The 25097-nt window shown below is 42.6% G+C and overlaps 1 protein-coding gene across 1 annotated transcript in view; it reads left to right on the plus strand.

Moving 5' to 3' along the window:
* LOC310856323 (eukaryotic translation initiation factor 3 subunit H) overlaps nt 1-24286 on the plus strand; it is a 58142-nt gene extending 33856 nt beyond the window's left edge. The window contains exons 3-8 of the mRNA XM_083761684.1: nt 2515-2682; nt 8841-8940; nt 11000-11149; nt 20767-20887; nt 22743-22875; nt 24010-24286. Of these exons, the coding sequence (XP_083617810.1) occupies nt 2515-2682; nt 8841-8940; nt 11000-11149; nt 20767-20887; nt 22743-22875; nt 24010-24107 (770 nt within the window). The 3' untranslated portion in view covers nt 24108-24286. The remainder of the gene's footprint in view (nt 1-2514; nt 2683-8840; nt 8941-10999; nt 11150-20766; nt 20888-22742; nt 22876-24009) is intronic.
* Nucleotides 24287-25097: the final 811 nt, after the last annotated feature.

The raw sequence follows: 25097 nt of genomic DNA on the forward strand, positions 1-25097 counted from the left end.
GTTGAACCGTAAACATTATTTGGACAGACAACGGAGGGAGAAGGAGATTGAGGCAGAGGGTGAGATAGTCTGAGTGTGAGTGAGTGACGGAGCGAGAGATGCACAGACCTCGGTTCACAGGCACTTCTGGAGAAAGGATGTCACGATTTATCAGATGATGACAGAAATTATTTTATTTATAATGGTTGCTCCTGTTGCGATCATTTTGTGCCCATATTTGTATATCTCTGTCATGGACCATTTTCACCCGCATTTTCCATAGTGCAGTAGGTTAGATTTATTTCCTCTCGGGCAGCTGCAGAAAATCACCATGAAATGTTGTCAGATGTATTCTGTGCGATGTGTGTAGGAGCAACTTTTAACACCGGACCTTTCCCAATTATTTCATAGTCTGTAATAGTCGGGCCCGCTTGTTGTGTCGGGGCCCCTTGGGTCAATTTAACACTGAACAAAGGAGTTAGCTGCTCTAACCAAAAGAAAAACAAATAAGCCATGCATGACTGCACCAATGACATACAGAAATTCTCTCTGAAGTCAGTTCCTACTGCAGCACTACGGCTGAGAAATACCATGCTAGTCTGAGTTAGGGTTGGGTGATGATACGAATACATCGTCAATCGCGAATATACGAATCCAATCGCCGAATATTTTAATTAGGCGATTTCTCGGGACGATTTAGCCCAGATAACCTGTAAAGTGTGAGCAACATGTGAATCAATTTGGCCCAGCAAAGTTGTAACAGCGGCCGGGTGGAAATCCGTCCCGTTATAATGGTATGCTCCGACAGTCCCCGCACTCAGCACTGTCAGCAGCATCGGGCACCGGGGCACGGCACTTACGGCAGCCGCCAGACAGAGTAAAGGCTGGGAGACGAGGGAGGCTGTAGCCTACATGTTGTTTAAGCTCCGGAGTCTAGATCCATGCAGTTTAATAATATACAGTCACAACAGAATGCACACTGCTGTCTCGTGTCTCATCACAATCCCAATGCGCCACCCGTGAGTGGCGGGGGGGGAAATAAAAAAACTGTCTACTAGTGTTGGTGTATAGGCACGGGGATCATTCATTAGCTTAGCGTGTAGCCAATACTGGTGCAACACTGATTGAACTTCATCTCCGCCTGTAATCTAAGTTATTTTTATTGAACGAACCCCGACACCAGCGCTGCAACTGTCTACTAGTGTTAGTGTATAGGCACGGGGATCATTCATTAGCTTAGCGCTTAGCTTAGCGTGTAGCCAATACTGGTGCAACACTGATTGAACTTCATCTCCGCCTGTAATCTAAGTTATTTTTATTGAACGAACCCCGACACCAGCGCTGCAAAAATAGACAGATCTACAAGCTCTCAACGCGTAGCGAACAGCACTGAAAAAACAGGCAGGACGCGATGCCTTGAGAGCCTGTTGATCAGCCCGGCCGCAGCAGCTTGTGGGCTCCGCTGCTACGCACCGAGCCTCCGACTACCGGTGCAGGGAGGGAAGGGAGCAACTTACCCTGGCTGCGCAGCTGCGCTGCAGTCTGCAGAACAAGACTGATCTACAAGCTCTCAACGCCTAGCGAACGGAGCTGCGAAAACAGGCAGGACGCGGCAACTTGAGAGCTTGTAGATCTGGCTTTTTTGCGACCTGCAGTGAGCTGTTCTCACTTTAATTTTATGACACGAATACATCGTCAATCGGCGAATATTGGTCAGACGATTGGCGGTTGAAAGAAATTGGCATATCGCCCAACCTTAGTCTGAGTTCAGTGTTCTTGTTCCCTTGTTTCCTCTCTTAATTAAACTGAGTAAAATCTACACTTCAGGATTTTTCTGTTCCTCTTTTCCTTCCTCACCTCACCTGCCTTTTTTTCTCCTGTTTTTCCACAGCTCTCTCCTCCTCCTTCAGTTTATTCTTGTTAACGGCCCTAGCAGGATAGGGATGTGCTCTGCAGACTGGGGTCTGGGGGCCACAGCTGCCCACTAACACTCTGATTTATCAACCTCTTCGTGCCAGCCTACATGGGGATGCTGCATCTCTCCAGCGCGCTCGCCTTGGTCGTTACTTACAGCCAGGCAGCCAGGGCTGTTTGTATTTCTGGCTGTGCGTCCTCTGGATGCGTCTGTCGTAATGAAATGCTTCTATGCATAACGAATCACGCCTCCTCTCCGGCAGCTCGAGCTGTCGATGTATCCATCCAGCCTTTTTGTCTCTCCGGGACTGTGTTTAATGTCAGCCTGGAATGGAATGGATGTGCGATCCGTGATTTTGGGTGGTGTAGGTTTATTTACTTGTAAGCCTCCCACAGGCTGCGTATAGAGAGATAGCAATAAACTTTTCTTTCTTTTTTTCGCCTTTTATATACGGTAATCTTTGTGTGTTTCTCGTCCTCTGTCAGCCGCCCCCCTCTTGTGTCCAGTTCCAGATGGATATGAGGAATGGGACAATTTACATTTATGATTACAATTAAGGAAATACTGAATTTAATCTTGTCTTTCCTCTGTTCTGTCCCCTCCTCTCTCTGGCTGTCCAGTACAATACCAGATGGAGATGATGCGTTCTCTGCGCCACGTCAACATAGACCATCTGCACGTGGGCTGGTACCAGTCCACCTACTACGGCTCCTTCGTCAGCCGGGCACTGCTCGACTCTCAGTTCAGTTACCAGCACGCCATCGAGGAGTCTGTAGTACTCATCTATGGTAAGTAAGTAGGCATAGACGGGAAAGGACAATGTCTGAGCAATGACAATTGGTGATAAGTTGTATTCCCTCGTACCTCTTTGTATTCCCAGATGGGGGGGAAATGGGCACAAGTTGGACCTGTAATAAAACAAGAAAGAAGGTTTGCAGACCCTCCCTTAAGTGCAATTTATTGGCACATCGACCAGTGATGTTTCGACTCGAGCTAATGCTCTTCATCAGACTCAAAGTGGGACTTGTCATATGAAATGGAAATGCAACTCTGGCCCCAAAATTCTAGCCTCATTCAAATGACCTAGATGAGCTTGCACTTTTGGTTAATACATGTGTGTTACTGTTAACAACCTGGGGAGAAAAAAGGGTAGTTGAGCCCCTGTAAAAATGCTTGGCCATGACTCCACAATGTTCACTTTGATGAATCGGTAATGAGATCTGGTAAAAGTAGTTTAATATTTTACAAGTGGTAATTGGAGAGGAGCAAAAAACAGAATGCCTAATTGGGAATCATGCCAGTGATTCTGGGCCGGTCTAGTTAAAACTTTGCCTGCCGAGATCTATCCTGATTTATTGCTTCCGCAGTGTCAAGCTAATTAAATACGTTTTCATGGTGTCGGTAATGAGGGGCAGTATTCTAAACTGAATAGACCTATCACTGTCCTCAACATGAGGGTTTCATTTAGGGATGCACCGAAAGTTCGGTCACCGAAAATGGCAAAAAAATGTATTTTCGGCCTATTCGGTTTCGGCTCAAATATAAGAAAAATATCACCGAATAGTAGTGGTCCTAAAGTTGTGAATCGATATAATAAACTGCGGGAAAAACACAGATGTACAAGCCCAAAGCACTGTGCATTGCGACGGGTAGATAACTTGTAGATCTGCTACTTCCAGCGCAGGAAGGGCGCATGCAATATGACGCTCTTTAACTATGCATCAGCAGCCATAGCGATAGTCGACACGAGCAGCAGACGCGATGCACAGGCAGATCCGACACAACTTTATTGCACACATCTGTGCTTTCATCCACGCTTCCATAGCCTTTTAAATCTTATTTCCCATCCACGGGCACAAGCAGTGATATCAGGCACAGCTTCCACCCGATCTGTGGTGGTGCCGTGGTGTTCTGTTGTCTGACGAGGGAAGCTAGTAGCTAGCATGGGAGCTAACGTCAGTTTAACTTCCCTATAGTTAGGAGTCCTCCTTGATAACACTATGTACTTTCCATCCGTTCCCCAACCCCTCACACTCGCTGCTGCGTTTACACGGGCAGACACAAAGACGAATGGGAATATAATTTGGAGCTTTAACAATGACTATATCGTTGCGTCTGCCCGTGTTTAATGGTCACTGTCCACAGCAGGCAGACCTGTCAAAACGATGCACTTCCCAAAACTCAGAGACATGCCACCATCTATAAATTCAAACCCACCTCTGGAATATCTCATTCCACTTTAATTTAATTTATTCCATAGTCTTAGTTTTTCTCTAATAAAGTTGTTTTTATTTGTTTTCTCATGTTCTCTTTGAAAAGTGTCTTTAAGTACTCAGAGAAGCATTATATAATTAATATTATTATCACTATAATTATTACTACTTGTTTTATTGCCTATGCTTATGTAGAAAAATAAGCTCACTGCTCAGGCCAAATAGGCCTATTGATATGCGATAAAAATGTGATTAATTGAGATTAATTATTCACAAAGCCTCCAATTAATTAGATGTTTTTTAATGGACCCATGAGTGTTTATTATTTAAGTTAGGTTTTGCCATAATCATGTCTTTTGCCATAATCGGGTAGCTTTACAACAAAGATGTATTTGGCTATTCGGTTTTCGGCCAACTGTTTTCGGTATTCGGTTTCGGCCAAGAATTTCCCTTTCGGTGCATCCCTAGTTTCATGTAATCCAAAGTGCCTTCATGTAGCTGGTGTAAACACACATATTCCTAGGCTGATGGCATGTTGGGGTGATAAAAAAATGACTGACTTGAGTTATTTTTGCGAAGACCATTTGAGAATAAAAAGGCACATTAACACATGGACTGGGCCGTTTTTGGCACAGAAAGGTTTCCTAACGGCCTCGACACCACATCGATAATGGAGCCCCAAAATTAGATGCCACAAGGGCCTGCATTTCCAGCCTGCACCCCTCCAGGCAAGTTTAAGCTCAGCTATGATGACAAAGTAGGAATGGACAAAATGTAGGGATTATATTCATAAAGTATCTTGAGAATAAGACTTAGCAGAGAGGGGTTTATGACTAGGCATTAAGCTGTAGAGAAGTTTATATGGTGCATTCTGATAGAACTGTCAGCTGGTTCCCTCCAGTTGGGCCCATATTCAAAAAGTATCTTTCAATGGCCACATGTCAGCTGACCATCTGGCAGTCATGGGACCTGCCAGACGGCAGGTCTAGTTGTGGGCCAGTCTGGATATCATTATATGAAACTGTTTTATTGACGTATACTTGTATGAGTATATGACAACAGTGGGCTGCACAACTGAGGCTTTATTGTCATCTGTCAGATTAAAACATTGTCATTCGGTGATGAGCACTGATGATGACCACCGGTCCATGTAAAGTGGAAGGGCTGATGAAATCAGTACTTTAGTTCCCCAAATTAAAATAAATATTCTCATCTAGGATATTGTTCTCTTCCACTCTGATTTGTATCATATATAATGCATGGACTGTTTGTATCTACTATGCAGTAGTGGCAGGTAGTGCCTGTTAAGTTACAGAACATTGGGCAGAATGAGATGGAGGTGTCAGTCATGGCTTATGCATACCATATTAAAGTTACTACTATGATTAAGTAAATGCAAAGTCCTACATTCTTATGGTTTCTATAAATAGGACAGCTGTTGACAAGTCCTATCATCGTCATCCTGAGTTCATACCTGCAAGTGAGTCAGCAATGTGACAGATCTAGGGAAATAGTAGTGCACATTTCAGGTATTTTAACGAAAAAACAAACATCCAGTTATAGCACGACTCCTTTATTTAGCTTAATCTTTTAATATATATATCGTGCAAGTGTCTCCTTTGATCAATGGGTATAAGGAAGGTACATCAAGCGCATGTCACATTAATGCATGTTTGACATGCGCAGCATAGCACTGCTGGGAATTGTACCGCCTTGGTGTATCAAGCCAGTTATAAACATCCAAAAATATGCACGTAGGACTTAACAGCCCAGGGACCACAAATAGAACTTAATACTGACCTAAAAAGACTATTTTATCATTATTAAAGTAACAATTGTTTGTCCGCTTTATACAATTTACAAAGAGTGGCAGCAACTGACCACATGAAAAAGTTTTGTTTTAATGTTTAATTCCCGTTTGGTGACAAATGTCATGTCATGTTTTGATCTATGCATACCTTCAACAGAGCTCACCTGATTCAATAATGTACAGGGCAGGCAGGTAAAAATAGCCAATCCCGTTCTAATCAGTGGCAGTATGCAATACAACTGAGCACGCCCTGATGGTAGAAGCTCCACCTCTTAGGAATTGTAGTAATTAATGGAGCATTGTGAGGCATACAAATGAAAGCCAAGCCATACAGACGACATGACATGTCACTCCTAGAGCATATCCTGGAGATGTATACTGTAGTTAAAGTCCAATCCCTATCACTTCCCATCAAACAAATGTAATGTGTGTGTTATTACATCCTCAGCAAGCCCCTAATATGAATAAAGAATGAATCATTGTTTCATTCATCTTTGTGAATCCCATAGCTCAATGTTCCGCCCCACACGGCTATTTCTCATTATGGAGACACTATACAGGCTAGCCTTCCACTCTGTTCTGAATCTAATTCAAGATGACGGCCAGTCGGTGCATTACAAAAGTTCCTGTTTTACACCTAAACTAGGGATGTCCCGATCATGTTTTTTGGCTCCCGATCCGATTCCGATCATTTGATTTCGAAACATACCGATACCGATCTTTCCCCATCCGATCTCTATATTTTTATATAACACTTATGCCATATCATAATAGCAAATATCCCTGTATGTCTGTTGTGTTGCCTTTAAATTATTGAAAGGCAACATGTGACTACTTTTATTAGAATGACTGTCACTGTGTTTTTCTTGTCCCTTTTATGCACATATCTGGAGACTGTGACACTATAGGGACATACAGACGGGTGGTCAGCGACTCTTAACAATGGGTATTGCATAACGTGTTGGCCAAGCATTCCCAACTTGCATTGTTCCCGGCATGCATCGTTTCGGAGTAAGCCAGTACCCATACCCAACGGGCACCACATAGTAAATGGGGCTTTGAGAGTGATCAGGCTGAAGCCATCGTAAATCATGCATCCCCTAAGATAATCTAAATTCCTGGTTGGTAGTGAAAGAACTTCCCCTGGACTGCTGCCCCTCCCCCAAAAACATGTCATGCGCTTTAATACTGCACTTCCATGATGGGCCAAGATGAATGCACGTTACCCTGCTGAGTTATGAACTCCTGTGATCTGCTCTCACCACCCAGGCAGCCGACCGCTCTGCCCATCATTCATCCAGTCGGCTGGGGAGGCAGTCCTCTCTCATTTTTAACGAGAGCCTCTGTTAATGTCAATCAATAATGAAACGCGTAATGGATCAAAGCGCTTCAAAGGCATTGACATTATCTGCCCCCGCTTACGTTCGATGCTCGCTGGTCATTTGATACATATGAATGAATCAATCAGATCGTCTACCGGCAAGCTAATAATTTCTTCTCTGACAGCTGTGAATTAGCCGGGTAGCTTGTTAAACTAATTGGTTAAGTAGGTTTAGCGAGTATGATAGCAGCTTTCTTATGAGGGGTGAACAGTTCAAGACGTTCGACTTGAAGGCTATATAGTGCTGCTAACATGTAATATCCATTAGCTGTTCCTGAGCGTTCATCACACTGCCTCTTTTTCCTACAGTAGCTGTCTTGTTTAATGACATCTTTTCATTGCTTTCGCATGTTTTAATTATGAAATTATTTCAGTTTGGAAATAAAAAATAGTCCTTGAAATGATACAAGAGCGTTGTTCGACAGCTTTATATGATTAGGTTTTAACTGTGAATCCCCCATATGAGGAAACCGCAAGAACCCTACGTATACATGTTGCATGTAACGATATATCGTATATCGATATATATTGATATTAATCCTGACGATATGAATCGGTTCAAATCGATTCATTGAAATAAAAAAAAAGATTAAAAAAAATAAAAAAAAGTGAGCTTTAGTCATATTCCATCATATTCATGTGCTTTTGGAGAGAAATGATAGTCACTTTCAGTAGTAGAGCACTGTAGAGGGGAGCTGTGTGTCTGACTGTGCCCAGGTGATGATGGTTGTTGATGCTCATCAAGGAAGGCAATTATGTTTCTGCACTGTCAAAAGTAATGCTACTTCTTTTGCAATGTAGTTAAATGAAAAATCTCAGGGGTGAAGATAAATTATATAAAATTTTAAAAACGGTAATTTTTCTTTAAAATATATATTTGTTTTAATATCGTGAAAAATCGTATCGTGAACATCATATCGTGATACAAATCGTATCGTGAGTTGAGTGAATCGTTACATGCCTATTGCTTACCTTTTGCTATTGGGAAAACGCCAGAAAATAAAAGAACCTGGCCTGCCAAATAGAAATACCAATTCTACATCAGCAAGAGATGGTTATCTTATTGAAGTGGAGACGGAAAGCAAGGTCTCCTCTCTATTATTGTGTATTGATCAACAGAGCAGCAGTGCTTCAGCATACCGGTATATTATTTGTGGAAGGTGACATAATGAAAACATGTTTCCTTGGAAAGACACAGTAGAGCAGGAAGGTCTTTATAATTAATCAGGGACATTTAGAATAGTATACTACTGATGTACAACCAATGGCTGAACTATTCTACCTATATACATAGAAATAATAGTCGTAGCAGGAAAAAAGGAAAACATTTAGGCATTTATATATTTTACTTTTCATGATGGAAATATGCTCTCCAGTGTAGTACTATAGTAAGGCAACATTAACTGCATTTGTAAGAACAAAGGTGGTGAAAGAAACTAATTAAAAAGCAAACATTAGGGATTATCCCATGGCCCAGAACATTGGTTGGCACATTCTTTTATTTTTTGTTAACCACTTTGTCTTTCTGTATGTCCATCCTAGACCCTATCAAAACTGCCCAGGGCTCCCTGTCCCTCAAGGCCTACAGGCTGACTCCTAAACTTATGGAAATCTGCAAGGAGAAGGACTTTACACCTGAGGGGTGAGTTGTGTGTGTGTGTGTGTGTGTGTGTGTGTGTGTGTGTGTGTGTGGAAGGGGGGGGGGGATATAGGTAAGATATACACAAACAAATGTACATAATATAGACACACTAGGGCTGCCAGTTAGTGGCTGATTTATCAGATCACCCTTGCCTGTCTAATAAACAAATGTACCACGTTTATGCAGTTTCTGACCCCGAGGCTTGGCCTAATTGCTTTTAAATGGCAACAAAAAAAATTGTGTAATGAGGGCCATTTTCTAAATGGCTCAGATTAGTCCACACACACACACACACACACACACACACACACACACACACACACACACACACACACTTACATACTACTTACATAGATATTTACCTGCTTTTTCTTTTTTTGACAAATGAGCAAAAAGTATTCTGACTAAATTTTACCACCCCCTGATGTAGAAAGCTATTGTTGCCCCCTTGGTATCATATATGCTTCCCCTTTCTCTTCTCTTACCTATATCGCCATAGCCAACCGCTCAATTATTGACCCAGGCCTGTAGTCAATCCTACTAATTTCTGCAGCTTTCCATTAGTGCCTATGAGTTATTATAGGGCCATGCAGTCTGTAGCTGTCAGTGTTCCCAATAGGCCTGTGATATAGTGGGGGTAGGTAGGGACATTATCGCTATGCAACACTGAACTTGTCTCCATTCTAGTATTTCCAGGAAATCTGTCCCGTCCCCCTCAGTCATAAAGCTTCAAAAGTGCCCCAGGTTTTTCTTTTCTTTTTCTTTTTTTTACATGACTATGTCAGGGAAGGCTGCCTCTTTCATTTGAATGTATTTGATGTTACATAAGCCTACAGATACTTTTTTCTTTTTTATGAAAGGGAGATAGATTAGTGGTGGAACCATCACTTTGAACTCTCCTCCACATGCACAGGTCTATGGAAGCAGCGTTGAATAGCCTACACTCAAACAATCTGCAGTGTCAAATTAGCTGTCCTGGGAGTCCATTTCACATGCATGTATGGCTTTATCCGGCAGGGCCCTGTCTAGGGTCTAGGCCATACTGTCCTCATACTACCTTCTCCCTGACCTGTCGACTACAGATGGAGCCCTTTATAATACTTTATGGGCACTTTGAAGCTCATAATTCATGGGAAAAATGTGAAAGAAATTAGCATGAGTATGACCAACGGTACCTTTATCATTATTGAGGATTTTTATAGCCCACTATGTTATCCATATTGATTTGGTCCTATAAGCCAACCCACACTGAAGGCAATATTTCTATTTCTGGAGAAGCTACCTGTCATCTTAAAGTTTTCTTCACCAGACAGTTTATTTTTAATTTAAAACAACATCCTGCAAAATGACCAACAAGGAGCAACTGATCAGTTTGGCAGACTATTTCCATTGGTGATAGTACATACGATGGTCATACATAAATCTGTTCTATTCTAGCGCAGTGCACCCAACAGATGAATGCAATGAGCCTATTGACCCCATAACAAGCACAATGTATCTACATACAGTAACAAGCCAACATTAGAGCTATACAATATTTAAGTTCATGCACTATGAACTGTAAACCTCAAGTGGTGGGGTAAATAAGGCATTCAGTGTTGTTGGATTTACATGAGACATTAAACAAACTTGGACATATATTTTGTAATGTATTAACAGCACCATGTCAGATAGAGCAAGCTGAAATGGGGAGGGAGTTTGAGAGAACGTGACCAAGTGCTGATTTGCCCACTTAATAGGACTAAATTAATATATTTATTTTGGCTATTGAAGCAGACTTGTTCACCAAGGCAATTCAATTAATTCTTGGTTGGACTGTCCTTTGTGGATTAAACGCAAATGTTGTATTTTGTATTCATGTAATCCTTGCTCCCAGTGTAAATCTTGTTTACTAAGGTTTCTGAACATGGTGCAAATCCTAACATTTTGTATCTTTTCTCTACTCATTATCCCTCATCTCCCTTATCTATTTTTCTCTTTCCCTATTCTCACCCTCTTGTCCCTTGTTATCCCCTCATTTCTCTACCCTCTACCATTGCTGCATCTCTCCCTCCATAAGCCTCAAGAAGGCCAACATTGGATTTGAGCACATGTTCGAGGAGGTGCCCATCGTGATCAAGAACTCCCATCTCATCAACGTTCTCATGTGGGAGCTGGAGGAGAAGTCGACGGTCGCTGACAAGCACGAGCTGCTCAACCTCTCCAGCAGGTCAGACAGTAGCTCATGCAACAGTGGGTGTAGCGTAGATGCTACCGCATAGTTAGTTAGTTAGTTACATTTATTGTCCACAATGTGGAAATTTGTCTTCGGTCTCATAAATAACTGTAACAACAAACGGCAACAACACTTGCAGTACAAATGCAGTACAACAGTGGCAAATACATTGGAAAACAAATCTAGCTAGTCTCATGTGGCCAGACAATTCTCTGCCTACAGACAGTACAGTTCCTGACCTGTGGGGGAATTAAGTCACCAACCAAACTTTAAAAATTAAAAAATTTGATGTATTATTAGTATTTAGGGACAAGACAGGACAGATAAAATAAATAAAAAACGGAATGGTGGACCACAAGGGTCCACAAGCCAGGGTTAAACCTGGGACATTGTGGCAAACACATGAACTGGTTCAGCCACTGGTGTCTGCGGTCCCATGTCTTCAGAAACTGTAGGGGGCCTTTTGTTTGCCTCGACTCAGAATGAGCTTTATTGTCATGTCACAAGTTTACAGAAGTAAAGAAGTGGGTGAAATTATTTTGTGCGCATTGTTCCCATCGTGTCATTATTTTCAATAGAAAGAGAGAAGGAGAAGAAGAGGGGGTGAAAGGAGATCAAACAAAATATCTACATATTTATTTTATCTACATATCTCCCGTCAACAGTCAAATCATCCATTCAATATAAATATCAGGGCCAAGGCAGACACTTTTCCACCCCACTATGTGACACATGCCTCATGTTGGCAGAGTAAGTGTAGCGCCCAGGATTAGATAATTGACACTGGGTGAAAAAATAGGTTGCAAAATTGTGGGATAAAATGTATTAAAAAAAAAAAAAAACTTTAACATAATGTATCATGATACATTTACGATACCTTATATATCTAAATTAATTGTAATTTTGCCTATGATTAATCCTCATCCTTGTGACTAATCATCTGAATCAAGATCATGTCACATGAAAATATCAAGGCATGTTTATCCTTTATGCCTGGGGTGGGAGGTAAAATGTAGGAAATGTGTGTGGTTGAGCTGCCACGGTAAGAAAAACATGGTCTCCTGCTCTCAAGTGTGGGTTTTATACGTAGTTGTTTACAAGCCCCAGCAACAAATGTATTGTTGTTTTTTTTTTAGATTTATTTGAGGCATGTTATGCTTTATTCCAGACAGACAGTGAGCAGAGAGACGGGAACGGTGAGGGAGAGGGTGGATGAGGGTGTTTGATTCAAACCCATGTCAGTTGCAGGAATGACTAGCCTTATCTATGAGACATGCACTGCATTGCACTCCCACACAACTACCGGTAAATTTTTTGTATTTATAGGTTGAACTATTGTCAATGTATCGGTATGTTGATTGATTTTGAAACCTACCAAGCAAAAACACATAATACTAAATAGTACAATCTTGTAAAAGCAAAATGTTTACTGTTGATGGTGGTATACGTAGCCATGTTGATATTAATTCAGTCAATTCTGATTCACAGACTGGGGTTTGAGAAAACATGCTTGAGCTCCTGACTAGAAACAATCTTACAGATATTTCCCAGTAGGAGTTTTTAAACGCAGCATCAATATGCTTGTGTATTTCCTTTTTTTTTCTTTTCTTTTTTCTTTTTACATGGTGGGTATTTACCTTTTTAATATGCATATTCAGAACTCGCAGGTTCTCACCATCAGGAGAATTTATCTGCAGTCATTTATCACCATATAGCAGCTACTGCTGTGAATGGAGCAACAGATGTGAAGTTGCTAATCTAAAACCTTCCTGTGGGTGGGTATGGGAACCTGGCACTGCATCAACTCCATGTGTCATGCATATGTGCTGCCTGCTATGGTGCAAAACGCACCATGTTTCCTTGTGCACTGTGTTACAGTGCAGTGGGGGTTGTTGGTTTTGCACGGTTTGTCACTGTCACATAAAACAAGCAACCTGTGAACTAAATGAGGTATCCCGTATCTAGAGGTATCTAGGACGCACATGCCTAGCCATCAGGGCCAGCCCAATCATTTGTTGCAAATTGTCAAATTGACCTAAGGCCAATACCTCACTCACCCCTATACCGTTTTTGTTTCACATGACTACAGCTAAGGTGTCATTTTTGTATGCGACTTGAAAGGAGGGCATGACTGACGATGAAATGTCTGGCTAGATGAAATTGTTTCCCAAAGTTGTCACATTGCTGCATAGCACTGCCCTTGAATAGCAGTGTCCATTCTCTACACCCCCTGTCTCCAGTCACTCAAAGAAAGCAAAGACAATGGGTTTTATTTAATGTTTTTTCCCTTTGTCTCATTTTGCAATCTGCAGCCACATTTGTCAATGTCATTCTCATGTGAATGCAGTTCCACTCCAGAAAATGGCATTGTTCTGACCGGAGATGATAATGTTGATGGCAGTGATGGATTGTATGTATGAAAATGTTGCTCTTTTCCAAAGAACAGCATAAGTGACATTTATGATATTATACTATATTGTTATGGTATGTGTGGTCTATACTTTTCAAGCCACAAGGTTGTTGTTGTTTTTTTTTTGGCCAACTTAAATGTTATGCCAATATATATTACCCCCTAAATCTGCTGCTGAGCCAATCAAACAAAGCTATGGGGAAAGGAACAGGAAACTGCTATGCTACCTTCTGGAAACACAGATATAGCGTTATGCTCAGAGCCTGTTGGCAACTTGGCAGTGTTCATGGGTGGGAAGCCTGCAAGGGGTTGTATCCTTGTTGCTGCACTGGTGACTTACTTTCTACTGGTTGCTTATGGCTCCTGGTCAGTGCCTGTTATGCTCTCCTGGTGAAATATATTTCTGGACAGTCGGTGCACCCTAGAGGAAAGGTCATGGGGTCATTCTCCAGTTAATTGCATACATTTTAATATGATTTTGTTGGCCGCTTCATTATTCAGTCAAAGCAAGTATAAGCGTACTAGTCTACACCCCCAGCAACCCCTGCACACCATGGGAATTGTTTTGGCAAGAACACTAGCATTATTGACATTGATACAAGAATGCGTGCCGTTTTCAAACCTGTAGTTTAAAATTGCATAGTTCGTTACACTTAATTTTGTAACTGGATAGTCATTCATTGGGGCTGTGACTGCAGCAATGTTTCTAACAAGGTAAGGTAATTAAAAAAGAGGGCAGTGGTTAAGACTGCTGGAAGGGATATTTAAACTAAAATAGTAAAGCAGGCGTTGTGAATCATTTTTAGCCTGAGATCCAAATGAAATATTGTTTCACACCCAGAGACCCAGGCTTGTGAAACATGCTGTATTATTCCCAACAGAAACGGGCCAGTGACCCATTTTAAGTCTGTGCCCATCTTTTTAAGAAAGGCTGCATTATGAAAAAACGATAACCATAAGCTTGGCAGTCAACTTAACATAATTTCCTTGGCAGCTATGTCAAACAATATTTGATGCACTCTATACTAATTTCTTTCTAATTATCAACCCTCTCCTGGCCGCTCATCAATACACTCAAAGCCGTTCCTGTGGGGGAACGACTAGACCCCGCCAGTCAGGCCACCAGGCACCACATCATCCATGTGCATGCTGCTGTTGAGCCTGGCCTTAAAACAGAATCACTGATGATAGGAAATCCCTGGATGCACTTTGATTTCTAATTCACAATTGATCGGGAGGCTGGCTGACCTTTCTGAATAATTTAACCTTTTCATTGTAAGATTTGATGCATTATTCAGCTTGCAAGTCCTTTTCACGCCACATCTAAACGGAAATCTCTTCCTTTTTTATTACAGCAAATGGCTGGTTGCAGAAGGACCTTAGTTACAGTGATAGGAAACGACTGCAAATCAATGCCAGACAGAGGCTTGGTTATGGGATGTGTTGTGTGACAGACAGAGGCTTGGTTATGGGTAGCCCTCCAAGCAGAACCCAATGCTACTGAAGTTTCTGACTTTTTGACGACACAGAGCATGGGGTCCTGTTCCAGCAGTATCCTGCCACCTGGTACGCAGACATACATAAAACATAAACAACGTGTTTATGACCTGTCTGCGCTCTTTGACGACATTTTTTCGTGTGAGGGTTTCTGAATATGTGAAGTATAAGTACCTATACATGCCGCTGCGAATATCTCCTGTGGAAGCCTTTAAGTATTTTAAAATTTTAATTGTATTTTTAATTTGGTCGCTTTGATTCTTCTCTTCCTTCCTTGTTTATTGACACCTCATTGTACCGCCTATCTGGCTAGCTAGTGGCGCTATAGCTATGACAGAGCAGATCAGAGGCAGGGACGTAGCCGCACAAGCCAACCGCACACCGGGAGGCGGTACAATAAACGGTAAACAAACAAGAAGAAATAAAGCGACCAAATCGGTCAAACAAAGTACTTAACGGCTTCCGCGCCACAGGAGATATTCGCAGCGGGATGTATAGGTACTTATAGTTCACGAATTCAGAATAACTTAAACTAAAAAAGGCCGTCAAACGCTGCAGATACGATCTTAGAGAGAATATTTATGTCCGCGTTCCAGAATTCCCATACGAAAATACTCCTCTAAAGATGTCTGTGGTCTTTCCTGTCTCCAGATCCGAGTCACTACAGTGGTATATGTAGAGGCGTTATATTTTAGGAAATTGTTTTTCTAGCAACGCATCTCCCATCCATGATCTTGGCTCATTTTCAAAAATCTGAAGAACTCATGGTTCGCTTTACACCGTACACTACCCTCACTGTTGTTTACACCGAGTCAGTGCCACCTGATTGGATAGTGTCGATCTCTCACGCACGCGCGCACACACACACACACACACACACACACACACACACACACACACACACACACACACACACACACCTACCTAAGTATGGTGAGCTTGCACAATCTTGGTGTTGGATCCTTCGCACCTTGAGGGTGAAAATCATCACATTCCGGTATTACACACATTATCTGATTGGTTGTGTTCAGTACACAGGCTCTTTGAGCTTCATAGAAGCCCATAGTATTGTTGGTAACACAGAGCAGCAATGTGTGAACATGGTGTGATTCATCACACTTGGGTCTCATTTATCTCTATTGCTGTCTGTGTAAAACAATGGGAGATGCCCAAATTAGGCTTCCGTAATTAATCAAAATAGCACGAAATTCACAATGTGCAATATCAACAATGCAAAATGATGAAGTATTCGATCAAAGGGAAATGAATTCCACAATGTGGTATGAAAGGGTGCTGATCCCTCATGATAAATTGCATGTCGTGGTTGAAGAGCATCTTCATATTAATTTGCAGTCCACACCAATCATAAATACTGATACCAGTTTAACCGTGCAGTCCTTTATCCTGGCCGTTATTGGAATTGCAATTTGCAGGGGGGTGGGGGGAGAGATTTGTTTCCACCCTTATGAGGCCCTTGTTAGATGAAACAGATGTGCCAGATGTTTTCAAAGATTCGGTGCTGTCCAATCTGCCGTTGAAATGTTTTCCTTTGCATATATTAATTATTCTACTGTGTATATTCTTTTACGAATATATTCGTACCCCCCAGCTATGGGACGTTATCAGCCAGGTACGTATATACTCAGTGTATATAGTGGTTGAGCCCCAGAGCAGCTTTTAACATTGATCCAGTTGCTATGCGACGCCTCCGTCACCACCAGCTATGGGACGTTACAACTTCTCTCCATTTATCTCGGTTCAAAGCAGGATTTTCAAACCTCCATAACTCGGAATCTTCTAGTGCTATCCTTGATCGTCAGCCATCCAAACTTCGGATGTCATTTGTGACTTTGTGACGGGTAAACGGTGTGTGCTAATGCTAATGATGCCGGTTGGACGTAGCGTGTGGAATGAACACGTTATTCCAACCAGTTCCTTTCCCTCTCCATCAGGCGCCCCGGCTGGACACGCGGAGGCAGTTAATAGAGACTAGGATTACTGCATGTTTTTGTGAGGGTACCTAACCTAGGAGACACGGGGAGACCATGCAAACCCCACCCACGCATATTAATGCATTTTTACCTGAGATCAGATTAAAAAATATTATTCTACATCCAAAATCCAATCCAAAAATAGCAGACCTACAAGCTCGTAGCGCGCCACCGAGTGGCACGCTATGAGCTTGTAGATCTGCTATTTTTCAATAGCTAAATTATAACATAATGCTAACACCAAAAAGGGGTTCAGTGATGTAAATAGGTTTTCAATGTAATGAGTCCCGGGATGCAGGGGTGGTCTTTTAGATGAGTCCCAGGGACATTTGATGAGTCCCACTTCAGAAACGTTTAATAGTCATATTTTGCCATTTTAATGGTTATAATGTGGTTATATTCATGTAGAAAACGAAGAAGAAAGTATTATTATAACTAAAGCTAGCAAAATAAATTAGAATTAAAAAAGAATGCTTACATTTATACTACATACATACATATTTCTTATGATTTTGGCTATATGAAATCTATAATAATTCTGCCAGTTTTAACTGTTAATAGAATTTTATGTTTTCATTACACATTACACAATACATACAAAATAAAAATTAATGCTACAAAACTAACCTGGAGATTAAGTAGAAGCAGTCATGGAGGAGGTAGGCTGTTCACAGCAGCATCATTAGCAGATGATGTTAGATTTATAATATAGGGTTGCTAATATTTTCTGTTGCCTTGCAGTTGGCTTTGGCACTTCTTTTTTGGGGGGGTGGGGGGGGGGCATGTTAATCTGTGGTGGCACCGGTCCACAATGCACAACATACAACAGTGTCGGCGTTTGTTACACAATGTGTGTTTCCCATTCAATCGGGTCTACTCGTTTGTCATGCTCAAAAATGTTCCCCTGTCTTTCTGTCGGAGGCAGCGCCGTGTAGATGAGAGAGTTGCGACAACCCCGTTCACTGTTTATTCACGGAGCTTCATGAGTCACTGAACGGTATGTTGTAGTCACTCTCTCTCTCTAAACGGCTCTGGTCTCCAGGCTGCCCTCTGAGCAAGATGGCGGCGCCCGTCAGACTGTGTTGTTGTTAGAAACTAGTGGTTCTAAAACGATTCCTACTTGGATTTTATCGTTTATAATGTAGGATGAGGTCGCATGCGGCCATGCAAAATGATCGTGTCCGTAGATTATTTATTGTTTTACCGCTTTCCCCCCCCCCCGTGATTTCCTTTTTCCACGTGGATTATTATTACTGTACTCGGCATGTACACGCATCCCATGGACGCAGAGGTTGTTAGTCTATTGCGGCCCAAAACTATAAAGTGCGTTTTGGGACGCAAAACACACCCTAGTTACATCACTGGGGGTTCCCGCCCAAAATGGGTTAATGCATTTTCAATTGTACAATGGAAAGTGCAACTGTGAACTGACACGATTTAGGTATTAACAGTAAGTAATATTGGATTATAGTCTATGGTGACAAAGAACCAGGGCCGAATGTTCTTCAGGGCTGTGCGCCTGCAACAGTCTGCAACCCACACAAATAAAGGCAGTGAGGCACTGGAATCTAAACATTTCGAGGGATATTTCATCAATCACATTCAGGACACACACTTAAGCATACAGAAACACACTTGGTGTTCATGTGCCAGAGATGAGAATGTTTATCGGGGAGTAAGAGCACTGCAGTGTGGAAATGTTGTGGTGAAATGTCAGGATGAGTTCGTCAGTAATTGCTTGTGCCAGAAACAAAGTTATGACCAGAATAACACAACGTGTACAACTGCAAGTGCTTGGTGGGCCTATTTGTAGTGTCTTCTATCATTTCTTCTTGAATGTGATGAGAATGCTAATGGTTGGAACTTGAAAGTGTAAGCTGGCAACACTGTGATGTGTATTGGTGCATTTGCAGATGTATGCAATATGCATGCTTCGTTCTCTCGGTGAATGTATGTATGTGCTTGTATGGTGTACGTGTCTATTTGGAGGGCCTGCCCCCGTCCACTGTACTTATGTGCAATGTGGAAGTTTCCTGTGTTCTCATCTCATTGTACATGTTGGATATTTAGCCAACCACTACTTTCCCCAACTAAACATTTTGGAAATATTAGTGTCATTAAATTCAGATCCATTATTAATGTTTCAAGGAAGTGGTAGAAAATAACTGCAAAGTTCAAAGTCACAGTACGAAGCAAGGAGCGTTGGGCGTTTAGCCAACCACACTATTTTCCACAACTAAAAAAAAATGTAGGAAATGTTAGTGTCGTTAAATTCATATCCATTATTAATGTTTCAAGCAAGTGGTAGAAAATATCTGCAAAGATCAAAGTTATAGTACGTACCCACTAAACACATGCATGTGTGTACACATACACGCACACATTCTGCAGTCCCTGCGTACAGTAGACTCACCGGCCAACTGCTCGGTAACACAAATTTCTACTCGTCACATGGTAGCAACTCTGTGCGTCTGTGTGGTATATTTTCTTTTATTGCACACACATACAGAGTGGGTTCGAGTGCTGCGCTGCACCCCAGGAAGGAGGTATGAGTTGCAGACCCCTTACTGATCTAAGATGCCAGAGTATCAGTGATTTTAATTTGAAACTACTATCCAAAGGAAGCCAGTGGAGAGAACACAGGAGAGGGGATTTGGGGAGTTTGATGACAATCTAGGCTGCATTGTTCAGGTGCTTGGAAGAGACTGAAGGGGACCACACAGTAAGAAATTACAGCAGCCCACATGGTTGATAGCTAAACCTCAAACAAGGAGCTTGGCAGAATCCCTGTTGCGTCAGGGATTACATGGATGATGGAGTAGAAAAGCATCAGGTTGTGGATGCAATATTGGCCTCACATGATGGTTGATTGTTTAGGATCACACTGATACCCTCTTCAGTCTGGGGGCGGGAGTCTGCGTGGTAGTTGTCAACAGTGATGGAGAGATCCTGCAGAGGGCAAGATTTGCAAAAGAAAGTGCCGCTCAGCCGTGACAAGGTTGACAACAGTTTTAGGTGGCGGGCTCAGACAATCTAACCTGAGATGTCAGCTGGGCAAGTGGAAATGCACACATCAACTTGTATGTCAGAGGAAGGAAAGGAAGATGTCGGGGAAAGCAGTAGGTGGGAAGGATGTGGCATGTGATGACGGAACCAAGAGATTGCGTGTTGAGAGATACGAGGTGGGGAACCCCAGAGGCGAGGGCATATGGATGGATGGATGCAGGGTATCTGATCATCTGAAGGTTCATGTCGGGTTGGAGGGACACGTAGAGAGTGCATGCCGGTACTATTCTACAGGACCACAAGCAACATCTGATGTTTCGCCGTGACAGTACTGTAGGTGAGAGATTCCGCGTCAAAATAGCTAAGAATTTGTGCCGTAATACTATGCTGTATGCGTATAGGGCCCCAGTTGAAACAAGACTGGTGCGGTCCAACAGGATGTTCTGTTTTCCCATATTGAGATGGTTTTGGTCTTCAAATGGATCCATGGTTGGTTGCCTGAAAAGAGGAATAACTGACTTGATGGCAGATGATAATATGCAGCCAAATGTCAGGGAGGAATTGATGTCACCAGTCAGGGCCATGAATCACATCGGCTGCCACAAATTGACATTTTGTTGGCCTTCACTTTAAAAAAGGGATTTAAAAAAATCCATGAAAGGAGCAGTAATATAAATGTGTGAATGACATGCTTACGTTTCCAACAGTAACCACCTGGAGAAGAGCCTGCAGCTGTTGATGGACAGGGTGGATGACATGAGTCAGGACATTGTCAAATACAACACCTACAGCCGCAACCTCAGCAAGCAGCAACAGCAGAAACACCAGGTAACGAGCGTGCACGCACACACACGAGCACCATACACAGCTGTCAACACTGTTGATGTGCAAATCACAGACAGAGGAATAAATTAATGTATACTGGGGCTGACAGAGGAAAAACAATGGTCTGGTAAATTAGCAGAGGAAAGGGGGAGGGGAACCCCCTCAAGGTTCACTGGTGGTCCCCGGATCACTGCTTCAGAACCACTAACACTGACTTGAATTGATCATTTTCAAGTTTTTAACACACACACAGGGCTACTTGGCCAGTGGAAAACAGCAACATGCATGTCTCTCAGACTTCACTGTTAATTTGCCCGTTCATTTAATTAACGCCGTTAACATGAATTTGCGTTAATGTATGATTAACACGTTAACTTTGACAGCCTTAGAAATAATAAATACACATTCACATGTACACACAATGCAATAACTTTCTATGTGAAAAAGCCCCTGGACAAGCACAGAATTCTATCAGCACTAAAACCAAAGTAAAAAGGAGCCTGTAATGACTCTTGCGTGCACACACACACACACACACACACACACACACACACACACACACACACACACACACACACACACACACACACACACACACACACACACAAACCGCCTACATCTTCACCTTCAGCCAACAAGGAAGAAGATGAGGACACAGACCTTGGCCTTTCAAAGCTCATCTTTTCCCAAGATAGTAAAGACTTAAGACAGACAAAATTAATTGAATTTATAGATGGACAAGGGCAAGGCTGTCCAGAGCAGTCTGGATCTGGAGGACCACTCAACCGCACTTCTTTGCGTCCTCAGCAATACGCCCACCATGTGTTGGTCGTATGAGTGATAGATGATTTTCTGATAGTCTGTTTTTTGTGCCAAACCAATTATTACTTTTTGTAGTATAAATATTTTTTCCCCCTCCTTTCCTTTGTTGTTTTTGTTCAGTTGGTCGGTTGGTTGGTTTGTTTGCTTCTAAAATTTGCATATAATTAAGTATTTTCGTTCCAATTATGCATGGTCTGGACATGCTTTTCTGCACCGGTAGGCAGAACTCAAGAGGAGTGGAGAAAAACAAATCTGTGCAAAGTTTGCTTTGTGTGTTTTGTTGTGTAGTGTTCCCTTCTGCATTTTTTTGTGAGCTTCAGTCAACCATACAGGTGCGTTGTGGGAGACGTACAGTAGTTGAAAGCATTAAAGCAACTCATCTGCTTTTCTCCTCGCCTGCCACCGCCTCCCCTTACGCCAGGCGGTGTCTGTCTGTCCTCCACCTTTTCAAATTAACAAGGCTTTTAGTTCCTCCAGGGACCTGGCACCTCACTGATTTACCTGCTGTCAGCCCTCCACAAATCACTCCATCTCTGTCAGCATTTATAACTCTCTCTCCGCTCTCTCTCTCTATCTCTCTCTCTCGCCATTTTCCTCCACATCTTTCTCTTCTATTTCCAACTTTTACACACCTGCTGGTCCTCACCCTTTCTCTCTCACTCCACCCTCACGACACTGCTTATTTTTCTGTTCCTCCTTTCCACTCTTCCTCTCGTTTCTGTCCCTCTCGCTCCCGCATTTTCCATGATCTCTTTCCCCACAACTATATTTATCTCCGCCTGCCTCCTTTCCTCTTCTTCTCTTTTAAACCTCACTGCTACACGTTCACTCCACCTCTTCCCCTTTTCTCTCTTACTCACTCCTCTTCCCCTCTCCTCCCTCCTCTCCATCAATTTTGTTTGCTTCTCATAATCTCTCTCGTCCCTGTCCTGCGTCTTTCCTCGTCTCCCATGAATGTTGCTTTGTCATTGTTCCTCCTCCTTTCACCCTGCCCTCCTCTCATCACTTTATATTCCTGCATCTGTTCCTGTTCCAGTACCTCCAGAGGAGACAGCAGGAGAATACCCAGAGGCAGACCAGAGGAGAGGCCGCGCTGCCTGAGGAGGACATCAACAAGATGTTCAAGCCTGCTCAGCCCCCACCACGCATGGACACACTGCTTATTGCAGGTACACGCACGTGCTTCGCACACACATACACACCCAGGCCCTTCACACTTTGTGATGTGCCCATCAGTTACTCCCACAGTGCTTATCTGCCACGTCCTATATGTCCTACCACACACACACACACACACACTGGTGGAACAACTTGGTACCGGGCCGGGGGGGTGAGCGCACGCCTAAACTTACTGAAACACTGTCATGGAAGTAGGCTACAGACTTCCTCTTCCTCTACAAAATAAGAGCTACTTGTAATGATAAGTCAACACTAGTTTTATTTCTTAAGTGAACTTAGCACCCTAAGAGATAATGCTTTGAATGGGTAAAGGTCTCTGTCGTGAATGACTGTAACGCTGTGTGATCGTCGGTCGATCATCTGACGGTGAAACGACCCCCCCCCCCCCCTCCATCCCCAACGGTTTGATTGATTGATTGAAATATTTATTAACAGTTTGTAGAATTTACAGTACATTTTAAGCACAAACTCAATACAAAGACTGTCAACTGTGAGTGGACGACCCAATTAAGCATTACACTTGTTTACAACAGGGTCCACATTGTTCAATTCATCAAAACATTTAAAGACATACAAACATTTAGAGACATACAAATAGACATTTCTATGTAGCTAAAGTACAGAACAGGAATTCATCATATGGGAAGCAAAAAAGGGAAAAGATACAATATACAGTGAGGGGTGGGGGGGGATTCAGATTTTACAGAGGCCAGTTTCGAATTGCAGCCATCCGTAGGCTGCAATTCAAAACGGTAGCTCCGCCCCTGCACACACACACACACACACACACACACACACACACACACACACACACACACACACTATCTCCATGCATGGATAGACTGCAGGTAGCCAGCTTCCCACACTCCAACTTCATCAGCTGCCTCTGCAGCACATGCAGGAGCTTGGTTTTTATTCTGTCATTTTCTCAGCCATTATCTTGAAATTATATTAATCTATCAATCTCCAAAGTCAGCCCCCTGCTGTCTCTCAGCCGGCCCATGGCTTTCTGATACCGTACAGGGAGACATTCGTATCTTTCTCTTTACCCGGGTTCCCACTAATTTGATATGTTGTCGTTCTGTGTGTGTGTGTGTGTTGTGTGTGCGTGTGTCCTCCAACAGGGCAAATTAACAATTACTGCAGTAATGTCAAGGAGTTCACCTCCCAGAACCTTGGGAAGTTGTTCATGGCAGAGGCTCTTCAAGGCCACAACAGCTAGAGGACCGATGGAGGTGGAAGTCCACGGCCCCGGTGACTGGTGGAGCGCTGCTCTGGGAATTTGTTTTCTAAATAGATATTTGTTATTTAAACTCTTGAGTTCCCATTCCAAAATTCTAAAGATTTGTGTGCATAATTAGATTTTCATTTAACAAATAAAACATTTGCACCTCCACATTTCCACTGGCTCCTTGTGGTGTTTTCTTTTTGCATGATTATAGTCCTTTTTTGCAGCATCACAGTGAGGCATGTTGTATGCCAACTTCCACTTCACATTTGACTGTACTGGAACAAAATGGATTCACGTGGATGCGTCTAATTTGAATGATTTATTTGAGAATGGTAGTGCTATAAAACACATGGTAAGTTTGAGCAATAAATGATTATGCCCCCGCAGAATAAAGACTCCAATTAAATGGTTGTTTTGCGTGGTGGTTCTCCTTTGTTAATTGAAGTAAGTAAATAACTATGTACTGTGGATTATTTTAATGTATTCCAATTTCTCGCTGGTGTACAGTAACAATAAATGCTAGCCTGGGTAAACCCACTCCCCCTGCTGGACAACATTTCATTCTGCCAGGAGGGGTGAGTCTGGCTAAATGGTAATACAAAGTCCTTAAGATTGTATCAGCTTTGGTACGAGCCAATCCGCGACCGAGCTCAGGGCTCTGTGATTGACAGCGCACGTTGGCCAATCAGGAACGATTTGAGCAGTTGATGACGTGTGAACTCCTCGACTCATTCACAACAACAAACATGGGAATGAGGAAGTAGGAACGGAACGCGTTTAGATGACGCCTCTTGTTTTGATATACGCTGATTGGCTGAAGGGGTTGTCCGTCAACGCTACTCTCCCGCCCCACGGCTAAACAGCCACACAGGCGATTATGCCAGACTCACCCCTCCTGGCAGAATGAAATGTTGTCCAGCAGGGGGAGTGGGTTTACCCAGGCTAAATAAATGCTACAATTGTACGTTTTGAAAGAAATTA

Source organism: Protomyctophum parallelum, assembly GCF_964188405.1.
Source record: "Protomyctophum parallelum genome assembly, chromosome: 3".
Taxonomy (NCBI): domain Eukaryota; kingdom Metazoa; phylum Chordata; class Actinopteri; order Myctophiformes; family Myctophidae; genus Protomyctophum; species Protomyctophum parallelum.